Source organism: Letharia lupina (genome assembly GCF_014066315.1).
Source record: "Letharia lupina isolate WasteWater1 chromosome Unknown contig_15, whole genome shotgun sequence".
Classification (NCBI taxonomy): domain Eukaryota; kingdom Fungi; phylum Ascomycota; class Lecanoromycetes; order Lecanorales; family Parmeliaceae; genus Letharia; species Letharia lupina.
In genome coordinates, this window is record NW_023502984.1 from 1,169,571 (window position 1) to 1,190,562 (window position 20,992).

General features: G+C 51.4%; 6 protein-coding genes across 6 annotated transcripts; 4 read left to right on the forward strand and 2 right to left on the reverse strand.

The window, feature by feature from the left end:
* Window positions 1-1,831: 1,831 nt before the first annotated feature.
* HO133_002728 (uncharacterized protein) lies at window positions 1,832-4,357 on the forward strand (the record flags this gene model as incomplete). Its single annotated transcript, XM_037293653.1, has 5 exons — window positions 1,832-1,894; window positions 1,990-2,718; window positions 2,787-2,867; window positions 2,921-3,224; window positions 3,273-4,357. The coding sequence occupies 5 exons, from the start codon at window positions 1,832-1,834 to the stop codon at window positions 4,355-4,357; spliced, it is 2,262 nt and encodes a 753-aa protein (XP_037150482.1).
* A 500-nt stretch (window positions 4,358-4,857) lies between these two features.
* Window positions 4,858-8,122, reverse strand: HO133_002729 (uncharacterized protein; the record flags this gene model as incomplete). Its single annotated transcript, XM_037293654.1, has 2 exons — window positions 4,858-6,836; window positions 6,892-8,122. The coding sequence occupies 2 exons, from the start codon at window positions 8,120-8,122 to the stop codon at window positions 4,858-4,860; spliced, it is 3,210 nt and encodes a 1,069-aa protein (XP_037150483.1).
* A 957-nt stretch (window positions 8,123-9,079) lies between these two features.
* Window positions 9,080-11,358, forward strand: HO133_002730 (uncharacterized protein; the record flags this gene model as incomplete). The annotated part of the gene is made up of 2 exons (XM_037293655.1): window positions 9,080-9,285; window positions 9,345-11,358. 2 exons carry the CDS (start codon window positions 9,080-9,082, stop codon window positions 11,356-11,358), a joined length of 2,220 nt encoding a protein of 739 aa, XP_037150484.1.
* A 130-nt stretch (window positions 11,359-11,488) lies between these two features.
* HO133_002731 (uncharacterized protein) lies at window positions 11,489-13,341 on the reverse strand (the record flags this gene model as incomplete). The annotated part of the gene is made up of 4 exons (XM_037293656.1): window positions 11,489-12,816; window positions 12,872-13,025; window positions 13,084-13,205; window positions 13,263-13,341. 4 exons carry the CDS (start codon window positions 13,339-13,341, stop codon window positions 11,489-11,491), a joined length of 1,683 nt encoding a protein of 560 aa, XP_037150485.1.
* Window positions 13,342-16,141: 2,800 nt separating this feature from the next.
* HO133_002732 (uncharacterized protein) lies at window positions 16,142-17,847 on the forward strand (the record flags this gene model as incomplete). Its single annotated transcript, XM_037293657.1, has 3 exons — window positions 16,142-16,423; window positions 16,489-16,563; window positions 16,618-17,847. The coding sequence occupies 3 exons, from the start codon at window positions 16,142-16,144 to the stop codon at window positions 17,845-17,847; spliced, it is 1,587 nt and encodes a 528-aa protein (XP_037150486.1).
* Window positions 17,848-19,293: 1,446 nt separating this feature from the next.
* On the forward strand, window positions 19,294-20,232 carry HO133_002733 (uncharacterized protein; the record flags this gene model as incomplete). Its single annotated transcript, XM_037293658.1, has 5 exons — window positions 19,294-19,320; window positions 19,383-19,909; window positions 19,973-20,006; window positions 20,142-20,148; window positions 20,201-20,232. The coding sequence occupies 5 exons, from the start codon at window positions 19,294-19,296 to the stop codon at window positions 20,230-20,232; spliced, it is 627 nt and encodes a 208-aa protein (XP_037150487.1).
* Window positions 20,233-20,992: the final 760 nt, after the last annotated feature.

The following is a 20,992-nucleotide window of genomic DNA, read 5'->3' on the forward strand; positions in this document are numbered from 1 at the left end:
CTTTTTTACTAACCCAAAACCTCAGCCCGAACTGCAGCAGACCAGGGGTGGACCTAGGCGTACCGCCTTTAAAGGCTTTAAAAGGCTTTAAAGGATGACAACAAGAATAATGCCGCTTCAGCTGCGCGGCACCTTTCCGGGAGAGGGGAGGGCGAATGAGAAAGAGAATCCTGTTGAACATTCCCAGGTGCCCCCAATCACGAGCGATCGAAGGACTTTAGAGGGAAGCCGAGACCAGGTTGGGGGTTCAGAAGTTGTGCGTTAGTACCTTGCGGATTACAGGACGAAGGGCCTTTTGGTCGCTTAAGAAAAAGGCAATTACATGTTATGTACCTTATGTACCTTAGGCACAAGTCGGTCCACCCGTGGGTGTGCCGTATCAGCCATGAGTGTGTTTGGGTCTCAGATCTGTAAGCAAATCTGTAGCAAACTTGATTCATTTGCCCGGCAAGCATGGCGGGGTAAAAAGTTGAAGGGACATTACGGAAGTTATGTACTACAGGGCAAGATTGCCCGCTGGATCCTATCAAATCACACCGGTGAGCTGCAAGATTTGCTCGCTGCTGCAAGTACGATGTTGGGCCTGGTTTTGTGATGCCTTTTATCTTTTAGGTAGGTATTACGGCGTTCGACGAGTACGAGTCCAAACGACTTAGCACTTGGCACGAGGTTTCATCCTTATGAACACCAGATCGTCTGTGCCCTTGGCTGCCCTGAGCTCTGAGAGGCCGAACGCTTTGTCAGAGCTCGCTCTGGCCCGCAAGGCTGATGCCGTATGGGTCGATTGGCGTTGCACGCTGCACCCCGTCGAGATTGGTGATTGCCAGAATCAGCACTGAGTGAAAATCAGTGGGGCGAAGGGCATGCAACCAACGGTCGATCTCCCAGGATTGCCAGAATTCCCAGGATTTTGTTGCGGCAGGAGACATGGGGATGTATTCGCGACCATTAGGACCGAGAGGCGCAATTCTTGGCAATGAGACTAAAGTATTGTAGAGTACCTACTTGCCCTCACTCTGCTATCCTGGTTCCTTGCTCGTAGGGAATGAATATAGCTAACAGCTGAGTCTACAAGTCATGCTAGAAATAAAGTAAATAAAAAGGGGAGTGAGTGCTCAATCCAAGAAAATCGTGCTGACTGGTGAGAAGTTCGGGGATTTGGACCGTGGAAGGTGGAGAGGGTGAATGACAAGACAAGATGATCGTCGGCAGATCGAGAGACAAGTTTAACCCACGTTCTCGACCTCGTATGATGCCATCGAAGATGCATCTCACCATGCATTTCTTGGGAAGCTCTCCATTGGCTGATTAGCGACGGCGTGCATTGCATTCCCTTTCATTTATTTGGAAGGCGTCTTTCTCCACGCGACATTTGATTAATGATCGATAATTGATTAGCGACGTGTTGATTGGACATCAGCTTTTGGACCCTTTCATGTCTCAAAGTCAAAGGCCTAAAATAGGTACAGCTAGCTAGCTAGCTACCTTAACCCCTGTTCAAAATACCTGCCTTGTATCTTGTAGGTTAAAGTACGGTCGGTAGATTCAGAGGCTGGTGAAGTTGTAGGAATTTGATATTACTTCATTTCGCTTTTTTGGCTTTATTGTCTGTGTGTGATTCTTCCTAAGGTACCTACTTGATGTACCCTGCAACCACGGTGTTGTCGCCAACGGCTACCAGCCTATCAGCCTGCCATCTTGCAGCCGCCACAAGCTTCTTCCTGGTGTCCAGGACGCACGCTGACGGAAACAACAAATTCACTTTCCACTTTCTACTTTCCTTTTCCACTTTCCATCGGTGACCGGCCATTATTGCCAGCGAACAACGAAAATGGAAGCGGAAATTAAGGCGCAAATCCCGGGGATAGATCAAGTCATCTCCGAGTATGCTGCAGTCAGTCGTATCCATGCTACACCATATATCCATGGAATTTTTGGAGAGAGGAGAGATAAACATAGGGTGCTGATGCTGATGCTCATGCCATTAAGGGATATCTGAACCATGCTTCCACCTTGTACAATGTCGAGTCAGATCCTCACGCCCAGTCGCCATTGGATGAAGCCGCTGAGACCATCACCGCTTTACTAGTATCTGCATCTGGAGACTTCTCAGATCAGAATGCTGCCTCAGTCCATAATCTGGTGAACAAGTTCATCTCAAAGCTCAATGCCGCAAATGGCGTCGACCCCGAGCGGAGGCAAATGGCCCCAAAGACTCGGAAGCTCGACCAAGCTATCCAGGTCGGATCCCAACGTAATATCTCTTCTACCCTGGGACTGGCCGGTGGAATAGTCGACCTAGAGTCTGCCAACAGCAGAAAAGTAGAGTCCCGAGTAGACAAAAAGAAGCTTCAAAAGGCAGAACAAAAGATCCAGGCAAAGCAAGATCGAAAGATCATGAAAAATGTCGAATATGAAGCATCTCGATTACTGGATCAGCCAGATGAAGCCCAGTCGTATGAGGAATTCTTCATGGCAGTCAATCCTCTACAGCTGGGGAATGACCAGGCCAAGAGCAAAGACATTAAAGTGGATGGGGTTGATGTCTCTATTGGTGGAAAGCGAATATTGACTGACACCACTCTCACAATGGCCTTTGGCCGGCGTTACGGACTGGTGGGTCAGAACGGTATCGGAAAGAGTACTCTGCTACGAGCTTTAAGTCGAAGAGAACTCGCTATCCCTACCCATATCTCTATACTTCACGTTGAGCAGGAGGTACCTTTTCTCCCGAGACTTGTGCAATGCTGCCTAATTGGGGTTCTAACGCTTTGTCCTCGGTACAGATTACTGGAGACGACACACCCGCTCTGCAAGCAGTCCTCGATGCGGATGTATGGCGAAAACATCTTTTGGGTGAACAAGAAGTATAGACTTGACATCTCATCGTACACCAGAAAATGTGCTAACGCAGCACCAGAAAATCAGCAAGCAGCTTTCCGAGCTGGAGGCTGAACGGTCGTCGATGGCAGATACATCCACAGACGCCGAAAAGCTCGACAGACACAGAGAAGGTCTAGACACTACGCTCAGCGACATTCACGCAAAGCTTTCTGAGATGGAATCGGACAAGGCTGAGTCTCGAGCTGCAAGCATACTCGCAGGTCTAGGCTTCTCGGAAGAAAGGCAGCATTATGCCACCAAAACCTTCTCTGGAGGTTGGAGGATGAGACTGGCGTTGGCCAGAGCGCTCTTCTGCGAGCCAGACCTGCTTCTCCTTGACGGTAAACGACCTCTTAATCCCCCCCAAGAAGCTGGCTGAAATTTCATAGAACCGTCCAATATGTTGGACGTCCCCTCCATTACCTTCCTCTCCAGCTATCTCCAATCTTACCCAAGCACCCTCCTCGTCGTCTCCCATGACCGAGCCTTTTTGAACGAAGTAGCAACCGACATAGTTCACCAGCATTCTGAACGCCTCGACTATTACAAAGGCGCGGACTTCGACTCCTTCTACGCCACCAAAGAAGAGCGCCGCAAGACGGCCAAACGCGAGTATGAAAACCAGATGGCCCAGCGTGCCCATCTGCAAGCATTCATCGACAAATTCCGTTACAACGCCGCCAAGTCTTCGGAAGCTCAGTCTCGGATCAAGAAACTCGAGAAGATGCCCATACTTGAAGCCCCAGAAAGCGAGTACACTGTCCACTTCAAGTTCCCCGAGGTGGAGAAGCTCTCGCCACCTATCATACAAATGACCGGTGTCTCCTTCGGCTACTCACCCGAAAAACCCCTCCTCAGAAACATAGACCTCGACGTCCAACTCGACTCCCGCATCGGCATCGTCGGCCCCAACGGCGCAGGTAAAACCACCGTCCTCAAACTCCTCATCGGCCAACTCCAGCCCTCGGTCGGCCTCATTTCCCAAAACCCTCGTCTGCGAGTCGGCTTCTTCGCCCAGCACCACGTCGACGCCCTTGACATGAATGCCAGCGCCGTCGGCTTCATGGCGAAGAACTATCCCGGTAAACAGGACGAAGAATACCGACGCCACTTGGGCGCTTTCGGCATCACCGGTACCACCGGCCTGCAGAAAATGGCCCTGCTGTCCGGAGGTCAGAAGTCCCGAGTTGCGTTCGCGTGCTTGAGCCTTACGAATCCGCATATCCTCGTTCTGGACGAACCGTCCAACCACCTTGACATCGAGGCCATGGATGCGCTGTCGAGTGCGCTGAGGGCGTTCCAAGGAGGCGTGCTCATGGTCAGTCACGATGTGACGATGTTGCAGAACGTGTGCTCGAGCCTGTGGGTGTGTGATGGTGGGAGCGTGGAGCCGTTTCCCGGGGACGTAAAGGCGTACAAGAAGCGCATCATGGCGCAGGCGAACCAAGCTGGAGTCGTCCAGGCGCAGAAGTGAGTGGGCAGTAGAGTAGATAGGAGGGGGTAGGAAATCCGTACTTCTAGATCACCATGTCATCCACTTCTACTGAAGCTTACATTGATCAATCTGAAAGATGTTCGACTCCATAAGACGGGTGTGTAAACGGGCGGTAAAGACGTAGTGGCAAGGGCACAGCTAACGGGTCTGGCAGCTCGGAAGCAGACGACACGGGCAACGTGCCGGAAAAGTGGTATCTTACGATGGTCATGTCTCGATTGAAAGGTTTTATTGTTGGCTGTGCAACGCCGCCGACCCTATCCCGTCGGCGGAAGCGAAGGTATACAAAGTATTGAGCCAAGCCGTGAGCCGTCCATCCAAAAAAGGAGACTCGTAACAATGCCGCTGCCTGAATAACCGTCGTCGCTCGATAAAGCCTCATGGGAGAAGAGATGTACGCAAAACCACCAAGAAAGTTGGATTTCTTATCCCTCCGTTCGGGTGAGCATGTCCGTCAACCCCTTCCACAATCCGCGCCCTCACAACCTTAAAGCCTCCAAAATCTGCGTTGCCATGTTCTTGTAATGCCACGTCCCCCCAGCCACCTTCTTGAACTGGATCCCATGCAAACTAAACAGTGGCACTTTCACTATGAATATCTCAAACTTTACCACCATGTTCCCGCCAACCTCACTTTCCACATGCGTCGTCGTTTCCCCGGCCGGCGTTCTCTCGCCCGCTTGAGAACGTCGTCGAGCGCCACCAACTCCAATTGCGCTATCATCTGATTCGTCAGAGGCTGTGAATGAGGTATCAGGGGCTGGGTGCTTGCGCGATGGGTTGCGGGGGATGTGCGCAGGCTTCTCTGACGCTTCTTCGTTGCGTTCGCCGCTTCTCAAGCCACCGGCGAAGCTGATTCGCCGTCTGTTGCCAGATGGAAGTTCCGGGCTTGGAGGGCTATTGTCAGGGCCGCGATTGAGATCAATGCTGGGAGCGTGGCGGCAGCTGAATCCGCCTTTGATGTCAGTGTATTGTACTCCTAGTTGCTTGAGTACACGGACGATATCCATGCGGATGACGGGCAGAGGTTTGTTGCTTGTGGTGGAGACGCTGAAGAGACCTTTGAGGTAGACTGGTTTCATGTTCTCAAGACTCTTGTTGGGACTATCAGCGCCTGCTGCCAATTCTTGGTCCGGTTCTTCTGGTACATTAGCCTCGTGGGCTTCTTGTCTTAGAGCGCGTCTAGCTTGTATGCTTTCACGTCGCGCGTGACCAAGAGACTTGGTGCGTGTGGTCGCAGCCCGAGCGTTAAGAACACTCTTCTGGTCGATTGGCGGAGGCTCACTTGCTTTCGGTTTGTGACCGCTGATGCTAGACCTCTCAGAGCCACTCGTCAAGGGAGGCTCGATGGCCGGAATCGAGCCTTGCCCTTCAGATACCCCTCGGTGCGATTGCCGCTTTCGGTACTCAGCAGAATTGACGCTCGTGGATCGATCCAAGGTATTTTTCGTCCTCGATCTTGCTTCTAGCGTGCCTGGGGGCGTTAGCAGCTCAGCTTGATGAGGTGTGCTACCGCCGGGGTGGAGCATTGTCGTTGGGGTTGGCTCTCTATTACGAGCTCTCCGCACACTGAAGCTTTTCCTTGGCGTCGTGGATGTATCCGTAGGTGGCTGCACCTGCACTGACGGAGAGTGCTGGGCTTCTGATCTGGGCTCCTTTGACCGCCGCGTGCTGAATCTTCGAAGAAGTCCAACGGCAGCGCTCTCTTTTTTGGCGGGCTGCTGTTCATGGCCTGGCGTCACGATGGCTGGAGGTACACCGGGAGGTACATTGAGATTGACTTTCTTCATGCCTTCTGTCACGTCTTCTTCTCCATGTGTCCTCGACCGTGCTCTCGAGCGGCCACCCGTGGTCTTCTCACCAGGCATCTCGTAAGCCGAAGCGTTGGTGTATGCTGCTTCGGGTGCAGGTAGGTCGGGGATCTTTAGGGGCTTCTCGCCTGGAGACATGGGCATGCTCAGTGCTCCAGGGTTAGCTTCTATACGTTCCCTTTCTTTCTTCTCTCTGACCAAGTAGTAGATTGATATGAGGGGACTGAAAGCGTTGACGGGGTCTGAACCAAGCTGCACTGCGTCAGAAGACGCATTTGGCAGAGTTTCTCGACTTGTGACGGAACTTCGCCGCTTGTAGAAGTCGAAGACACCCCGTTTCTTTTCACTGCCCATAGCATGGACAGCGTGCTCTCGGGCATTGTGTCTTACAGCATTCTGGTACTCCTCAGAGCCCAAAACTTTTGTTAGCTCACGTTCGATGAAGTCGGGTTCGCCAAAGTCGAACCCATGCATTTTCTCAATTATTTGCGGATCTAGAGGCAACTGTAGAGGCTCTCTCGGAGGAAGGTAATTTTCAGGAGGTGAATTGAAGCCTTTAGTGATCCACGGATGGTTCAGTATCTCGCCAAGACTGGCTCGTTGTTTCGGATCTGTCACAAGCATTCTGGAAATGAGGTTTTTGCATTCTAAACGGTATTTAGTAACCAGATCGAAACAATGCTGAAGAGTTCGCCCGCTTACCTGGGGAAAGCCACGTTGGGTAGTCGACCACACCTTTCTTTATCTTCGCATGCAGCTGTGGCATACTCTGATCATCGAAAGGCACTTTCCCACAAACCAGCACATATAGGACGATACCGAAACTCCAGATGTCCACTTCAGGGCCTGTGTATTGCCTTGCTTGCAGCAGTTCCGGCGCAGCGAAATACAAACTACCACAGAACGTCTTGAGATGGCTCCTTGGTGAGAACAGATTGCTCAAACCGAAATCGATAATCTTGATATCCCCCGTCTTGCTTATCAAGATATTCTCGATTTTCAAGTCTCTGTGAACGATGCTATTCCGATGGCAATAGTCAAGGGCACTTGCTATTTGCCGACCAAACTTTCTAGCCTGCTTTTCCTTTAACCTGCCATGAGAGATGATATAGTCCAGCATTTGACCGCCGTTCACGTACTCAAACAGCATGTACCAATGGTAATCTGTGCGCACAACATCTCGCATCGCGCAGATGTATGGGTGGTTGAGCAAAGTGACGATAGCTGCTTCCCTGGCAGTCCTGACTTCCTTGGAATGATCTGCACGTTCACGATCTCGATCATTGCGATGCTCGTCCGTTGATTGCCGGGGCACGATCTTGACAGCAACCTGCTCTCCAGACTCTAAATTCTTAGCCAGCTTTACTTTGCCCATGCTCCCTGCTCCTATAGTTTTGCCTAAAGACCATTGTCCTGTTTGCGCAGCAAGTGTTGTCCTCCTCTTCAGAGGTGTAGTGCTTCCAGAGGCAGCAGCGGACTGGATTCTGGCAGCAGTGGGTGTTGAAACAGCTGTCACGCCATCGCTGCTGGCTACCGCAGTAGCGGTAGACATCCTTGAGGTGTTGCGCGATTGACTTGGTCTCGAAGAAGTTCTGCGAGAGTCCCGAGTAGACTCGGTTCGCTGAGGCGGTGGGGCAGCATAAGATCGCTCTCGAGAAGAGCTGCGGCGAGGAATCGAAGGCCTAGCTAGGTTGGTGGTCTCATGATCTTTCCGAGCGACACCAGCGAGAGAAGCCTGATCGGAGGCCGTCGTGGGACGGGAATATGATTGAGATTGCGAGTTTGATCGCAAAGGTCCAGTGGACCCTGTTGAAGGTTTGGTAGCCGTAGAAGTCGTCCTGTGAGGTCGATCTGTTGTGGGAGAATTGTATGAGGGTTGATTTCGTGAAGAGCTGCGCACCACAGAGGGAGAAGCCGTTGAGGCAGCCGACATCGATTCTCTCGAGGGAATCGTGTTCGGGGAAAGTTGATATGTGAACGTCCAGTAGCTTAGAGACTTAAGCCTCCTGAGGCAGCTACCTCACTACCGCTTCGGTGACTGCCAGAGGATGGAGATGCCACTACTTCTATGAAGAATTGGTCTCTTGGATGGGTGTGAGTATGCCGTCTCTTTGGTCAAGAGGCAGCGTCGTTGGAGAATACGAGTAGCAAGCTAGTAGACCGAGAAGCTCCCTTGCCGTAAGCGACTAGACGTGGATGCGACTGACTGCGCTTGGTTATGATCAGATGTCGAAGCTGCCAGAGTTTCAGTGAAGTCTCAAGACTTGGTCAGTACAAGAATGCTAGGAAGAAGTCGCGTAGGGTTGGGGTGGTTAGAGGTAGATATCAACTTGGACAACGCGGCCTGCAGGGTACGGAGTATGGCCGAGGGGGATAGAGGGGCAGCTCCGGGGGCAGGATTAAGACAATCCTTTTGAAGTTCAAGAACGTATGGTCATCAATAGAGTTATGCCTCGTCACTGAATATTCAGCAGTCAGGTATAAGATATTAATTTCTCTTCATGTCTTATGGAGAAAGATGGAATCATGCTTGTCAATACTAAAAAGTACTGCATACTCTGCGGCAGAATTGGCAGGTCAGGTCAGTCTAAAGTCTAACCCGCACGCCAGCCTCACTCGCGATCCCTGAGGCTTGGCGAGACGAGGCTTGGCACCGAGGCTTGGCTTCACCCTTCCCCTTCAAACTTCAGTTTTGCCAGCTCCGCCGTACTAGTACTAGTATCTTTTGGGAATAAACTTACTTGTATATTTCGCCGTTGTGAGGTTGGAGTAGCACACGGCCACTTCCTTTAAAATGTTCATGTGCGTACTACATTCTCTATCAATCTAAAGCGGAAGTCTAGACTTCAACAATTTTGCACAATCTCGAGCATGCCTCACATTCATCACCATGGCCTACAAGCGATCGCGTGCGACCTTCGAAGCAGACCTTACTGCTCAACAGTCGCCATACGTCATATACGGTACTCCACTTCCACCTCTGGATCCAGATATTCGCGATGACGGTACTTACGTGCCCGTGTGGAAGCAAGAGGTCACAGACGAGCAAGGAAGGAAAAGGCTGCACGGCGCCTTCACAGGTGGATTCAGTGCTGGGTAAGCCGCAAATGGCCCAAAAGCATTGAGAAGAAGCCTCACTGACGTCGGACACATAGATACTTCAATACCGTTGGATCCAAGGAAGGATGGACGCCTTCCACCTTTGTCTCGTCTCGGACAACCCGGAAAAAAGATGCCCCTGCGGTTCAGCAAAGACCGCAAGACTTTATGGACGAGGAAGACATGGCGGAGGCTGAAGAGGCCAGAAAGGTACAAACTACGGATTCCTTCGCAGGGCTTGCATCTACAGCGGGAGAACGATCGCAAGATGATACGTTCATGGACATCCTGAAGACTAGCGGGGAGACGATGGGTGTAAAATTGTTGAAGAAGATGGGCTGGCGCGAGGGGCAGGGTGTGGGACCAAAGGTCAGGAGAAAAGCAAGGCTAGAGGAGGACCAGGAGCCGGGTGGTGGGTCAGATCAACAGACTCACCTTTTTGCGCCAGAGAATTCGCGTATGATATCCTTTATCAGAAAGAGTGACCGCAAAGGCCTGGGCTTTGAAGGTGACGGAAGGCTTTCAGAGAGCAGAGATGTCGCTGGGATGACTAAACCTACAGACCCGGCCAGTGACGACGAGGAAGAAAGTACAGCGTTCGGAGCTCCCAAGAATAGTTGTAAGACCAAAAAGAAAAAGCCAGAACGCAAAGGTGGATTCGGCATGGGTGTTCTCAACGACAATGGCTCTGACGACGAGGATCCTTATCAGATGGGCCCCTCGATATCCTACAATCGTATCATAGGAGGCGACAAGAAGAAAAAGAAGAAGCTCGAAGCCAGTAGATCTTCAGCCAATCCGTTGCTCAACAGCAAACCCGTCTTCATCTCCAAGAAAGCTGTTGCAGGGAAAGCTAGTGCGGGTTTTCGAGGATGCCACGATGGCCGTCTACCTTTGGATGGCTTCGTTCTCTCCAGCACTTTAGATCCTTTTTCCTCAATCCTCCCACAAGAAGGCAAATACCCTCCTCCCAAGATCCCCCCAGACTGGAAGTCTTCCAAGACGTCCTCCAACGTTAAAGCATCCGCCTCAGCCCAATCAGTCTATCAGTCTCCAGCCACCATCGCCGTCGCCTCGAAGCTCTCCCCCAAATCTCGCGCTGCCCTTCTTGGCGAAAGCCTTCTTCCAGGCAAATCAGTATTCGACTACCTCAACCCCAATGCCCGTGCCCGCATCGCTTCCGCAACCAACAACCCCAACCTTCCCCCTGCCTTAGGCGAAGCAGACGCTCACCTGTCCTCATCTCACCCAAGAACACTCTCCTCGCTCATCCCGTCCTTAGCCAAAGAAACCGCCCTTACGGCCCTCAGCCGAGGAACAGCAGGCTGGATGCCCTACGCCGAAGACCCCGCCAAGCGCTCTCGCTACCGTCTATACCTCGAAATTTGCGCGAGCCTACGCCCAGAAGGAACCCTGCCCAATCGAGCCCCGGGCGCCAGTAACGATGACTGGGTCCACGAAATGCACGAATTCGCGCACGCGGCGCAGATTTTCAAGCCTGTGACCGGCATCATGGCTTCGCGTTTCACATCCTCATCCTCAGCTCCGAAGCTCGCATCTGACAACATCAAATTGGAAGGCTCTACAGATGCACCGGGAGATTCACAACTACTCACACAACCTACTGCTAAAGCGAAGACACCCGCTGAAGAAGCGGCCACCGTGGGTATGTACGGGCCTCTCACTCGCTCCGTGGAGAACTTCTACCCTACGCGGTTGCTGTGTAAACGCTTCAACATCAAGCCTCCTGCGCACGTACAAGTAGATCCTGGAGACGTGGCCCCTGAGCAAGGGAATGGAGCACCGCCACCAATGCATTCAACTGCGATGCCGCAGAAGCGGTTGGAATTGGTTGGGAAGAGGGATATGGATGAGTTGAGGATGAGTGGAGGTGGGATGAGGAGTGTGGCGGTGAAGGTTGAGGACGAGGGTGGTGGGGAGGAGATGGGAGGGGGTCAGGGCAAGGAAGAAGTCGTGGTGGATCCGGAGAGGAATGAGGCGATTGAGAAGGAGAGGCCTGGTGACGAGATTTTTAGGGCCATTTTTGGTAGTGACAGTGAAGACGACTGATGAGAGCTCCTAACCCTTTCTCCGCATGGATCATTTTCAAGCGATTTTGAAACTTCTTGATATTGCAGCTACGGCGCTTTCTCAATACTGGGTATCATGTCGTAGATGACTCCATTTCCTTCATAAACCCTTACGCCCTCCTCCCCCTGGTCTTCTTGCCCTGTACCGCGCCCTCATCCTCATCATCATTATGGCCCTTCCTCAGCCCCTCCTCCAGTCCCCACTCCTCTTTATCATACCAATCTTCCCCGTCGCTCATCTCCCCCACATGTCCCTCCGCCTTACACCACTTTAAAACCGTCATCCTCTGCCGATCTGCTTTTAACAAACCCTCATGCAGTTTCTTAGCGCCGCGGCACACTTCTTCTTGTTTTTGCACGTAAAGGATTAGCATGCGGCGCGTTTCCTCGGCTTCGGCGGGCGGGAGGCCGATGTCGCAGGAGGGGATGGCGGAGGGGGGAATTATGAAGAGAGGGTGGATTGGTGGGGGGATGGAGGAGGAGGGAGAAGCGGTGCGGGTGGTGGTTGCCGGAGAGTTGGCTGCTTGGGCTTGGGCGCGGGTTCGCATGCGGCGAGGGGAGGGTTTCGTTTCGTCGTCGGCATCGATACCGTCCTCCATGACTTCGTCTCCTGTGTTTTCTGTGGCTAGGGCGGTGTCTCCGTTAGTGGGAATGTCTGCTGCGGCAGGGATAGGACCGTCTGTAAGTGGGCTGGCCCGTGTTACGGTGTGGTCATTGTTGCCACTGTGCCCTGAGTTTCGGCCAGATCCCACATCTGTGTCCAGCGTATCTTCTAATTCGGCTGGGCCTGTGATCGAAGCTTCAGGACCCACTATGTCCACAATGTCGTCCTCAAGACACCTTTCCAACTCTTCGGAGTCCTCTGGCTTGGCTCCTTGACCTTCGGATAACTTGCTATTGGCACCTGTCATCTCAAGGTCCGGTAGGACGTTCACCTTCGTGACCTCCTCTTCTTGTGCTTGATTAGGTGGGCTGGGGTGTAGGGCGCCATAGGCCGCTGCCTCGATTGCGTCGATGCTGTCTTCCTCAGTGGTGTCTTCGCGCGATTCATTGGCATTGGCGAGCTCCGTTCCGGGCTTCGCTCCAGTTCGAGTTCCCAATTGCCGGTCGCCATTGCCGATGCCATTAACCATTCTTTCTTGTGTGTGGACTCTTCTCGGACCCTGCGGGATCCCATTTGACGCGGTACCATTGTATAGGTGCTCTGTGCTGAACAATACCTCATCGTTTTTGGAATAGAGTGAACCGCAAGGTATCCACGTTTCGTCTCCTCGCAGCTTCTTCAACAGTTGCTTGGCGTTGTTCAAAGTCTTCCTCTCTCTTTGCACCAATTCACAAGCATGTTGCGCCATATCTGTCAATGTAGACGAAAGATATGGGACGGAAAGTGAGGGATGGTTCAGCAGGCTCGCAGGAGACGTCAGAGGTAAGAGTAGATCTATTGATTGCCATGATCAGCACTTGAGCTGGTGAGATAGCTAATATTTGCTTACTTTCGAGATGAATGTCAGCATATGGGTTGTCTTCCGCAGCTCGCGCATCAGCTTCCTCGTCTTCGTCCTCATCCTCAAGCTCTTCTCCGTCTTCATCGTAGCGCTTGGGGTTTCGGCGAAGTATATTTCTGCGGTAGCCGGCATGCTCAATCGTCTGGCGGAGAATGTCAGCATCGTAATCAGGAGAGGCGCCATCGTAGATTTTAACCCACCCGCTTGTAGGCCTTGGCCCCGGGGTTTCTTCCTGATTGTGCATCTTGCATGTGATGCACCTTGCGCTTGAGTTTGTTCCCACGATTCGTAGCTTGGAGGTATGGATCGTCAGAGTCGGAAGCTGTAGGTAGAAATGTCAGTGTATTTCTGACAGCAGACCCCCAGTATACAATTTTACAGTCTTGATACCGGGCAATAGTCAGTTTCATGCCCAGTATTGTATCTTTTGTCTCTTGAGTCAACCTAGTTTGCGCCATTGCGGGCGGCATTGGCCAGGAGCCTCCACAATTCGATTTTGGGTTTTCGGGGAGAACTGCGTGTGCTTTGACCGACGAAAGATGGGTAGTGGCCACAGTCTTCAAAGCATGGAGAACGATGGTGGAATTGGTGTGGGAGAAGGGTGGGCAGTTGAGCCGTGCGAGCGGGTGTGCTGCAAGATGTATTCGAGAAGGTCCGATTGAAAAGTAAGAAAGGTGAAAGATCGGGGCGGGCAAGTAGGAGATGGATGCAGTAAGTCGCTCTTGCAAGTGAGCATAAGTGTCTTTGGTTGGGGGGATGAAAGAGGAAGAGCAGCAGCGATGTAGGAGTGAATGGTTGGATGGTGCAGTGACTACGGGCGCCAATTCAAGTCGATCGGCGCCAAGACATGGCCGTCATTCTCTGCGGAATGTTCCGAAACACTAACGAGCTTATTTTCTCTTATTTCCCTTTCAACTTTTCATATGTGTTGAGTCATTTTCCACGGGAAAATTGAGAGTTGGAAGAGGTTACAGACAGTGCACCATATTCACCTGATGTTAGATACGAAACAAAATGTGTTCGTCAACGATATCAGAGTATCTACGTGCAAAAACATTGACAAGAGTAGATACTGTATTACACGAGTACGAGTAGAGCTCTTACCTAGAACTAGATTGAATGTACATGGACGCTTTCCCTCCACCCATTCTCGCATGTCTCGATCACTCAATTCCACATTGACTAAATGCATCCCATTCAAGTCATGCCTCACGGTTGCAAGCACACAAACCAGCTGCTCTTCGATAGGCTTGCTCTAGGATTTGGAATATATGCGCCCCATGTCCACACTTGAGATCGTATCCTCAGTCATAGTGTGGAGCAGATGCGGAGAGAACGGCCATTGCGAGCGGCGCATGATGAGAGTTTAGTCTTCGAATCAGGAAACCATGGTACTGGAATATGCACTACACAAAATCTCCGATGGAACTTGTAGCCTTGCATTTTGTCGTAACATGAATTGCTCATGATCAGAATCAATCTGAATGCTTAGAAGCGAAATTCAGCCTCAAGTTTCTTCTTGTTATTCATGACCTACCTATCGCAGAATGAATTTGTCTCTAGTGCCACAACTCGACGTTTTCGGCATGGCGCGCACCACTTACATTCCAGGTAAAACACCCGACTGGGAACGTTGAACTTCCGCCAAAATTTTCCTCGGTGGACGGTTAGAAACTGTGAGGTCCAAGCCATTGACGAAGGCTGGTAACGGCATCGCTAGACGGTCCGGCTCTGATGGCCACCTATCAGAAGTTTCAAAACCGTGAACTCGCTGCCGTCCGCTGCCAGCTGACTAGTGAACGCGAGCGTCTAATATGCTTTCCGGCTGCTTGGACGCAAGCATTAGAGAGATCATCGTCAACCAACCTTCGAAACGTGCTAAAGTCACAATGTCAGTCAGGAAGTAAACAGACGACGTCTGAACAACATTGTGCTATCAATTATGGTCTAGCCCGATGCTGCCACTATCCGTCCTGACCCCTGTCTCAGTCGCATCCTCGCATTAGTGGACCATTTTCCCTGCGATTGCTGAGGATATGGCGGCTTGTTGAGCGTATCGGAGAATAGCCTGGACTGCTTTCGTTTTGGTAACTTTTGGGGGCCAAAAGGACGAACTGCAGTCCGCATGAAGAAACGAGGAATGTGCACGTTGTAGCACCCTGCCAGAATGGTCAACTTGACCCGTAAAACATGTGGTATCCCAACTGCACGCATCGACTTGGAGTTGACTCTGCTGCTGATCTCCCAACTTGGAGAGGCTAGCTGTAAAGGTGTCAGAGAATGTCACGCAATCCTATATTCACACTGGGGAGGGAGAATGCCATGGTCGTGGATCCCAGAGTTCAGTCAACACATTTATTTAGCGCCACACTAGTAGAGCAGGGCTCCGTTCTGGATCATTCCCACCGCACTGGAGGATACCGTGGTAGCTGTACAGTGATGCCTGCAATGATTGGTTGAAGCCTATCATGCATTCGGTGCTGAGATCAGCTTCATAGAAGTCACATTTAGCCTTCAACTGGCTTGAAAGAATTAGATGGTCTAGTCGACAGATCCGGCGAAGAGGCTCTGGGCTGGAAGCATACTGTACTCCTTCCGGCGGACATCGTCCCAACATCACCTCTAACCTCTATGGCCACCGTTTGCCTATGGACAAAGGAAGTCCTCCCCTGCCGCCAACTTTTCCTTCCTGTAGGCAGTGTTGGCAATCAGGGTCGACAGCAACGGACAAAGACTATCTGGCGGGTAGTGACCGTCGCCGCTTTGGGGCCTGCATAACTTCTAGAAGCCTTGGAGCTGCACTTCCCGATTGCTGCATCCGGAGTTGGCATGGTAAGACCGCAATCCAGATGTCCGCAACAGGTGCGTTCTACTCATCACCTCATGATGAGACCACTTCCTTGTCAATCCTCTATTTCCTCCATGATCCACATCTCTGACACAAGATTGAGACCTCCAGCCTCCAGAATTTCCATACTTCGGTCAACAACAATTCTATCGGACAACGTGAGCTCCGCAACCCTTCAGAACTTAGGCATATCGAGCAGCACCTTGAATAGGGCATCTGGAGACTACGCCAATCGGTAGATTTACCAATTAAGACACTAGGGAAGAGGTTACTCACACGCGGCAGTCAAGTCGGGAACACACCGCTCTTTGGCGACGTAGTACTTGGGTAAATTCCAACCAGCTCAACAATAGTCAGGCATATTCTCAGGATAACGCAAGCTCCAATCCGGGCTCGTCCATACGTCAATCATGTCTGTGGCGGCTATGGTAAAACAGCCTCCGCCAACGCCTCCAAGTGTCGACGGCCGCCAGCTTCAGGATGGCTTCGGTCACCTGGTGCAGCACAACGCCCGAGGCGAGCACCAAGCCAACATATATGCCTTGGACAACAGCCCATATATACCTTCTGGAGCCACCTCATTCGATAACACTCCAGAGCCAGAGATTGGCCAGTGGTATATGGACCAGTACGGCAACAAAAGCTTTCGCCTCTACCAGGAACAGAACGGCCTCGGCGTGGATATGAGTTTCGTAAGTCGCACCAAGAGGTTGGCAAGTCTCAAGGCGGACGACGCGAAGAGGCTAATGAAAAGCAGGATGCATACGGACAGCAGGTCTTCCATCCTCAGCAACAGGGTGTGTACAACCCTTATGCTCTCCAACAGCAGCACGTAAGTCCAAATGCAGCCGTCCTGCATCAACAGAAGATTGATCGGTTCATACAGCAATACCCCAACCCGATGATCCATGGTAGAGCGCCTCCTACACCAGAGATGGCTGATCAAAGCGCGCCACAACCACGATCAACGAGGCAGAACCGATTAGGCGCCGGCTCTCGCCATCCTTCAGGCTCCCCCAGACCGCGGAAGGCTGCCCGAAAGAAGAATACTGTGAAAACAAAGACACTTAGTGGTCCGCTCAGTGAGTTGACAAAGGATATGATAAACATCCAGATCAAAGACACGGAGACCTGGGTCAACAGATCTGTAGAAGATAGGAGAGAGGAGGCAAAGAAAGATAACTTCGTGAAGCGTCCCTCGAACTCCTTCATCCTGTACAGATCCGCATACGCAGACAGAGCCAGAGCATGGGAGAAGTCGCCCAATCACCAGAAAATATCTTCGCTTGCTGGCGAGAGCTGGGCGATGGAGCCTCCAGAAATTCGGAAGCAATTTGATGCGTGGGCCAAGGTCGAAAGAGAGAATCACGCCAAAGCATTCCCGGACTATAAATTCCAGCCACAAACAGCCAAGGCCACGAACCGCAAGCGCAAAGGAAGAGCAGGTGATTCAGAAGACGAGCTAAGCGACAATGGCTCGGACTATACATATGCACCAAATGGAGCAGGCTGGTCACTGAAGCCTAAGAAATCAAAAAGGCCTTACCGTGAAACCAGCTACACGCCAAGCGGAACATCCCTTGACGAGTACGACCCCAATGGTTTCGACGCCGCGGAACTTTTTCATCATCCGTCCTCTTACCAAACACATAATCCTGGGAAGCCTCTGCCTGCCGCTTTGAACCAGCAAGCTCTTCACAACCAATACTACCAGACGACAAGCCATCCGAATCAAAGGATGGCCCATCTTGGCCATGTCGAGGATGTCTTCGTTCATCCGATCGACGGTCCATCCGAGTACCATCACCCGGCACTGCCAGTGATAGGGATTCCAGGTGCATATCATCACGAGCTCCAGGGCGAGGATAGCGGACAGCAGATGATGAGCGGCAATTCACAGCTTGACCCAATGTTGGCAAGCTATGATCAAAGCCATCCTCAATATCCTAGTACCAGTGGTAACGAACATATCAATCATTCGATGAGCATCCAGGCCGGAGAATACCAGACGCCAGCATATTCGCCCGTTCTGAACGACTTCGAAAGCGAGCATGAGGACGCAGAACCGGAGATGGGGTCTGATGAGTGGTTTGCCCAACAAAGAGATCGGTCGTGAGTTCACCTGAGTTGAAACCCTGCCTGACCGGAGTTGTCTTGGGGCATCTATGGTATCCTCATTTCTTGGGCGGAGGGAGATACCCTGGTCTTCTTATCCATTTATAGAAGGCGCTGTCGCTGGTGTTATAGAGTTCTCTTTGCAAATCGAATTTATAATAAGACTTTCCAAATCCTACTCCACCTAGTCATGCGCCAATTCGGCGAAGAAATCGGAGCATTGAATAGCGCATTAAGCGGTCTTTCATCACTCCGGTCTCCAACCCTTTTCTGCTGAGTTTCCTGGCAACAAGGGCCTCATCCCTCCACACCATTCCCTCTGACGGACTAAGGACCCTTTCGAACCACGAAACAAAGCTTCAGGAATTTTAAGATCAGCTTGTCAAACGCGCGTGGGACGTCATGTCAGCGGAGCACTTTGCGCCTATCGGAGTAGACTTTGTGAACGGGTGTCAACAGCTCAGCGGGCAGGTCCACGGAACGTGGAGCAAGCATAACCAAGACAATTACTTTGATACTGCAGGTTCCCGACAGCATGCTTCCATTGTCGCTCTCCGGCTCTCCGGAATGTTCCAGTTGTCTTATGACTAAGCAGAGTAGGGCCGATATCTTGTGAAGATCGTGGCGGACGTCAATGCTTCTCAGGTCTGCCCTACCTAGTCTCAGTAATTCAGACTCGCTTAGCGGGGTACCCTATGGCCAGCCCTACACTCGTTCCTCGCTTCGGGGGCCAATCATATCGCAAGCTCATTACGGCATACCCCCCCTCTAGACTACCGTAAGCATGTCCTTCTCAAGAAGAAAAGCCTACTCGTAGAGAAAGTCTAAGGAGCATGGTACAGAAAAGAGTCCATCGCTATATCCTGATACGCCACCGTCTATCTTGCTCTAGGTTTCAAGGCTGGAGAGGAGTGTGTTGGACGATGGACAAAGGCACGAGTACCAGGGTTCGAAGGATTATTCATGTATGACATAAGACATAGTGTGGGCAAAGTAGAGCTAGTCTAGGTAGTTTGCAAAGAGTCGTCGAGAATCTCGACAACGGCTTGTGGGAATAGGACTTCTTACCAACAGAGTACCAGAGGATTTTCATTTCGACATCCTAATAAATACTATCTTTCTGCAAGAAAAGGAGAGGCCTTCGAGCCAATCAAAGGTGCTGCCGTCATTGGCTGCTGTGTGTCGGAACACAATTTATATATGGCGCAATGGCACAAGAATCGATGGACAAAGTGATTGATGTCTATATCCTTGCCAAGTGATTTTCGGCTTGCGGGTAGAGTAGGCCCGGTCTTGGCATTGTTCGTGAAGACGCGAGATTTTGTTTCGCGACTGCCAAGCATACCATTACAGCATTTGGCATCCATGGCAAAGATGAGGTGGATCTTACAGCTTTGAGCAACTGTGCATACGCTTGGCTGGGTTAAAGATTGATTCAAAAGTCACCATGTATGGTGACGATGCCTTCAAGCTTGTGAGTTCTCCCCACATTAGAAGTACAAACAATTGGAAGGGTACTGAAGACTACCGCCCCAGGTCCAACATGCCAAAAGAACACAGGCCTTAGTTCATCTACCACACTATCAGACCGAGCTCGTCCGAGAAACGACACGCGAAGTACGTGACCTCGACAAAGACGTTTCCAACATCCTGGCTCCCTTCGAAGGCTCCTTCAACCCCTCCTCTGAACCAGCCACCGCATGTTCTGTCCTGGTCAATCATCTTTGCATGCGCCGTAACAAGCGGTGTCTCCTTGCCTACCATCGAGTCCGATCTGACAAGCTCGAGGAGATGTGCTGGAGTGGTAAGGATATTCTGGATCAAGAGCAACAGGCTGGCCGGCAGGGCAATGGAGAAGGGTCAGGCATGGCTTCAGAGGCAGGGAATCAGAGCTCGCTGAGTCCGGAGGAGGAGGAGTACATTCGCCAATATGGGGACATGCTGGCAGCATACAAAGGGCAATGGACGGATATTGATTTGACGGGGAGCTTGGAACCCCCACGAGATCTGTTCATTGATGTGAGGGTATTGAAGGATGCTGGGGAAATTCAGACTGAGTATGGGTATGCTTGTCTTCCCCATAGGACACCATGTTGGGAGTGGAGGTACTAATGCACAGCTGTCAGGGCTATCACGTTGACGAAGAATAGCCAGTTTTTTGTGAGGCAGGGGGATGTCGAACGATTGATCGCTCAGGGATATTTGCAAAAGCTAAGCTAAAGACTACGCGACATTGCTCCAGTGCTGGAGTACCTACAAGGTGGACGGCTTGACTGTCGATCTTCGGTGCTACAGCGGCAAGGTGAGCCTAAAATTCCCCATGGAGCAACCCAATATCTGACATCCAAAGAAAGCTCCTTCGACTTATGTCAAAGTCATTCCGTAGCTTTTACTCCGCACTGATCTACGGGTGTTGCCTTCAACGGCTTTGGCTAGCACTGGCGCGAGTGAGGTATACATCCCTAGCGACGCCCATTTTAGAGCCTGCATTATGCATGAGAGGCGGGGTATTCTGTCTGCGAGGAAAACCGGAGATGGACGGCAGCCGACTCACTGCAATTGTTTTCGAGTGACGATGGATGACAGCAGAAGCAACGCTTTGCTGTGCGTGTCGAATGAAAGATCTTTCAATGCAAAGCATTGATCAGACCGCCATAAATGCCATCCGACGGTACGGAATCTAGGGGAAGTGGAAGGTCTTCCCCACTTGGTGCGTACAAGTAGGCGAAGGAGAGGCGATGCCAAATAATAGGACAATTGCTATCGAATTCTTTTCACCTACATACAGTGCTCACAGTTCCCGATTATGCAGCGGCGAGATCACCCCGACATACTCTCTGAACATGCATGATACCTACCTAGGTATGCATTCTCCGCATGCATCCCAGCTACACTAAAGTATGGCGGCGCTGAGGGGTTGGTGGGGAAAGGTAAAACTGGGAAAAAAATCTCGAGCTTAAACTTGTAGTGGGGTACCCTTAACTAGCAACTAAGCAAACCGCAAAATTCGAAAAGTAAATCGACTCACTCAAAGGCATGATGGAGTACACTACCACATTCTCTTCTCTTCCCTTCTTCATTCAATCTCTTTTTGGCCTTTTTCTGCTTACCCTGCAAGTCTCGGGTTGCCGTTCTTGCGGCACATC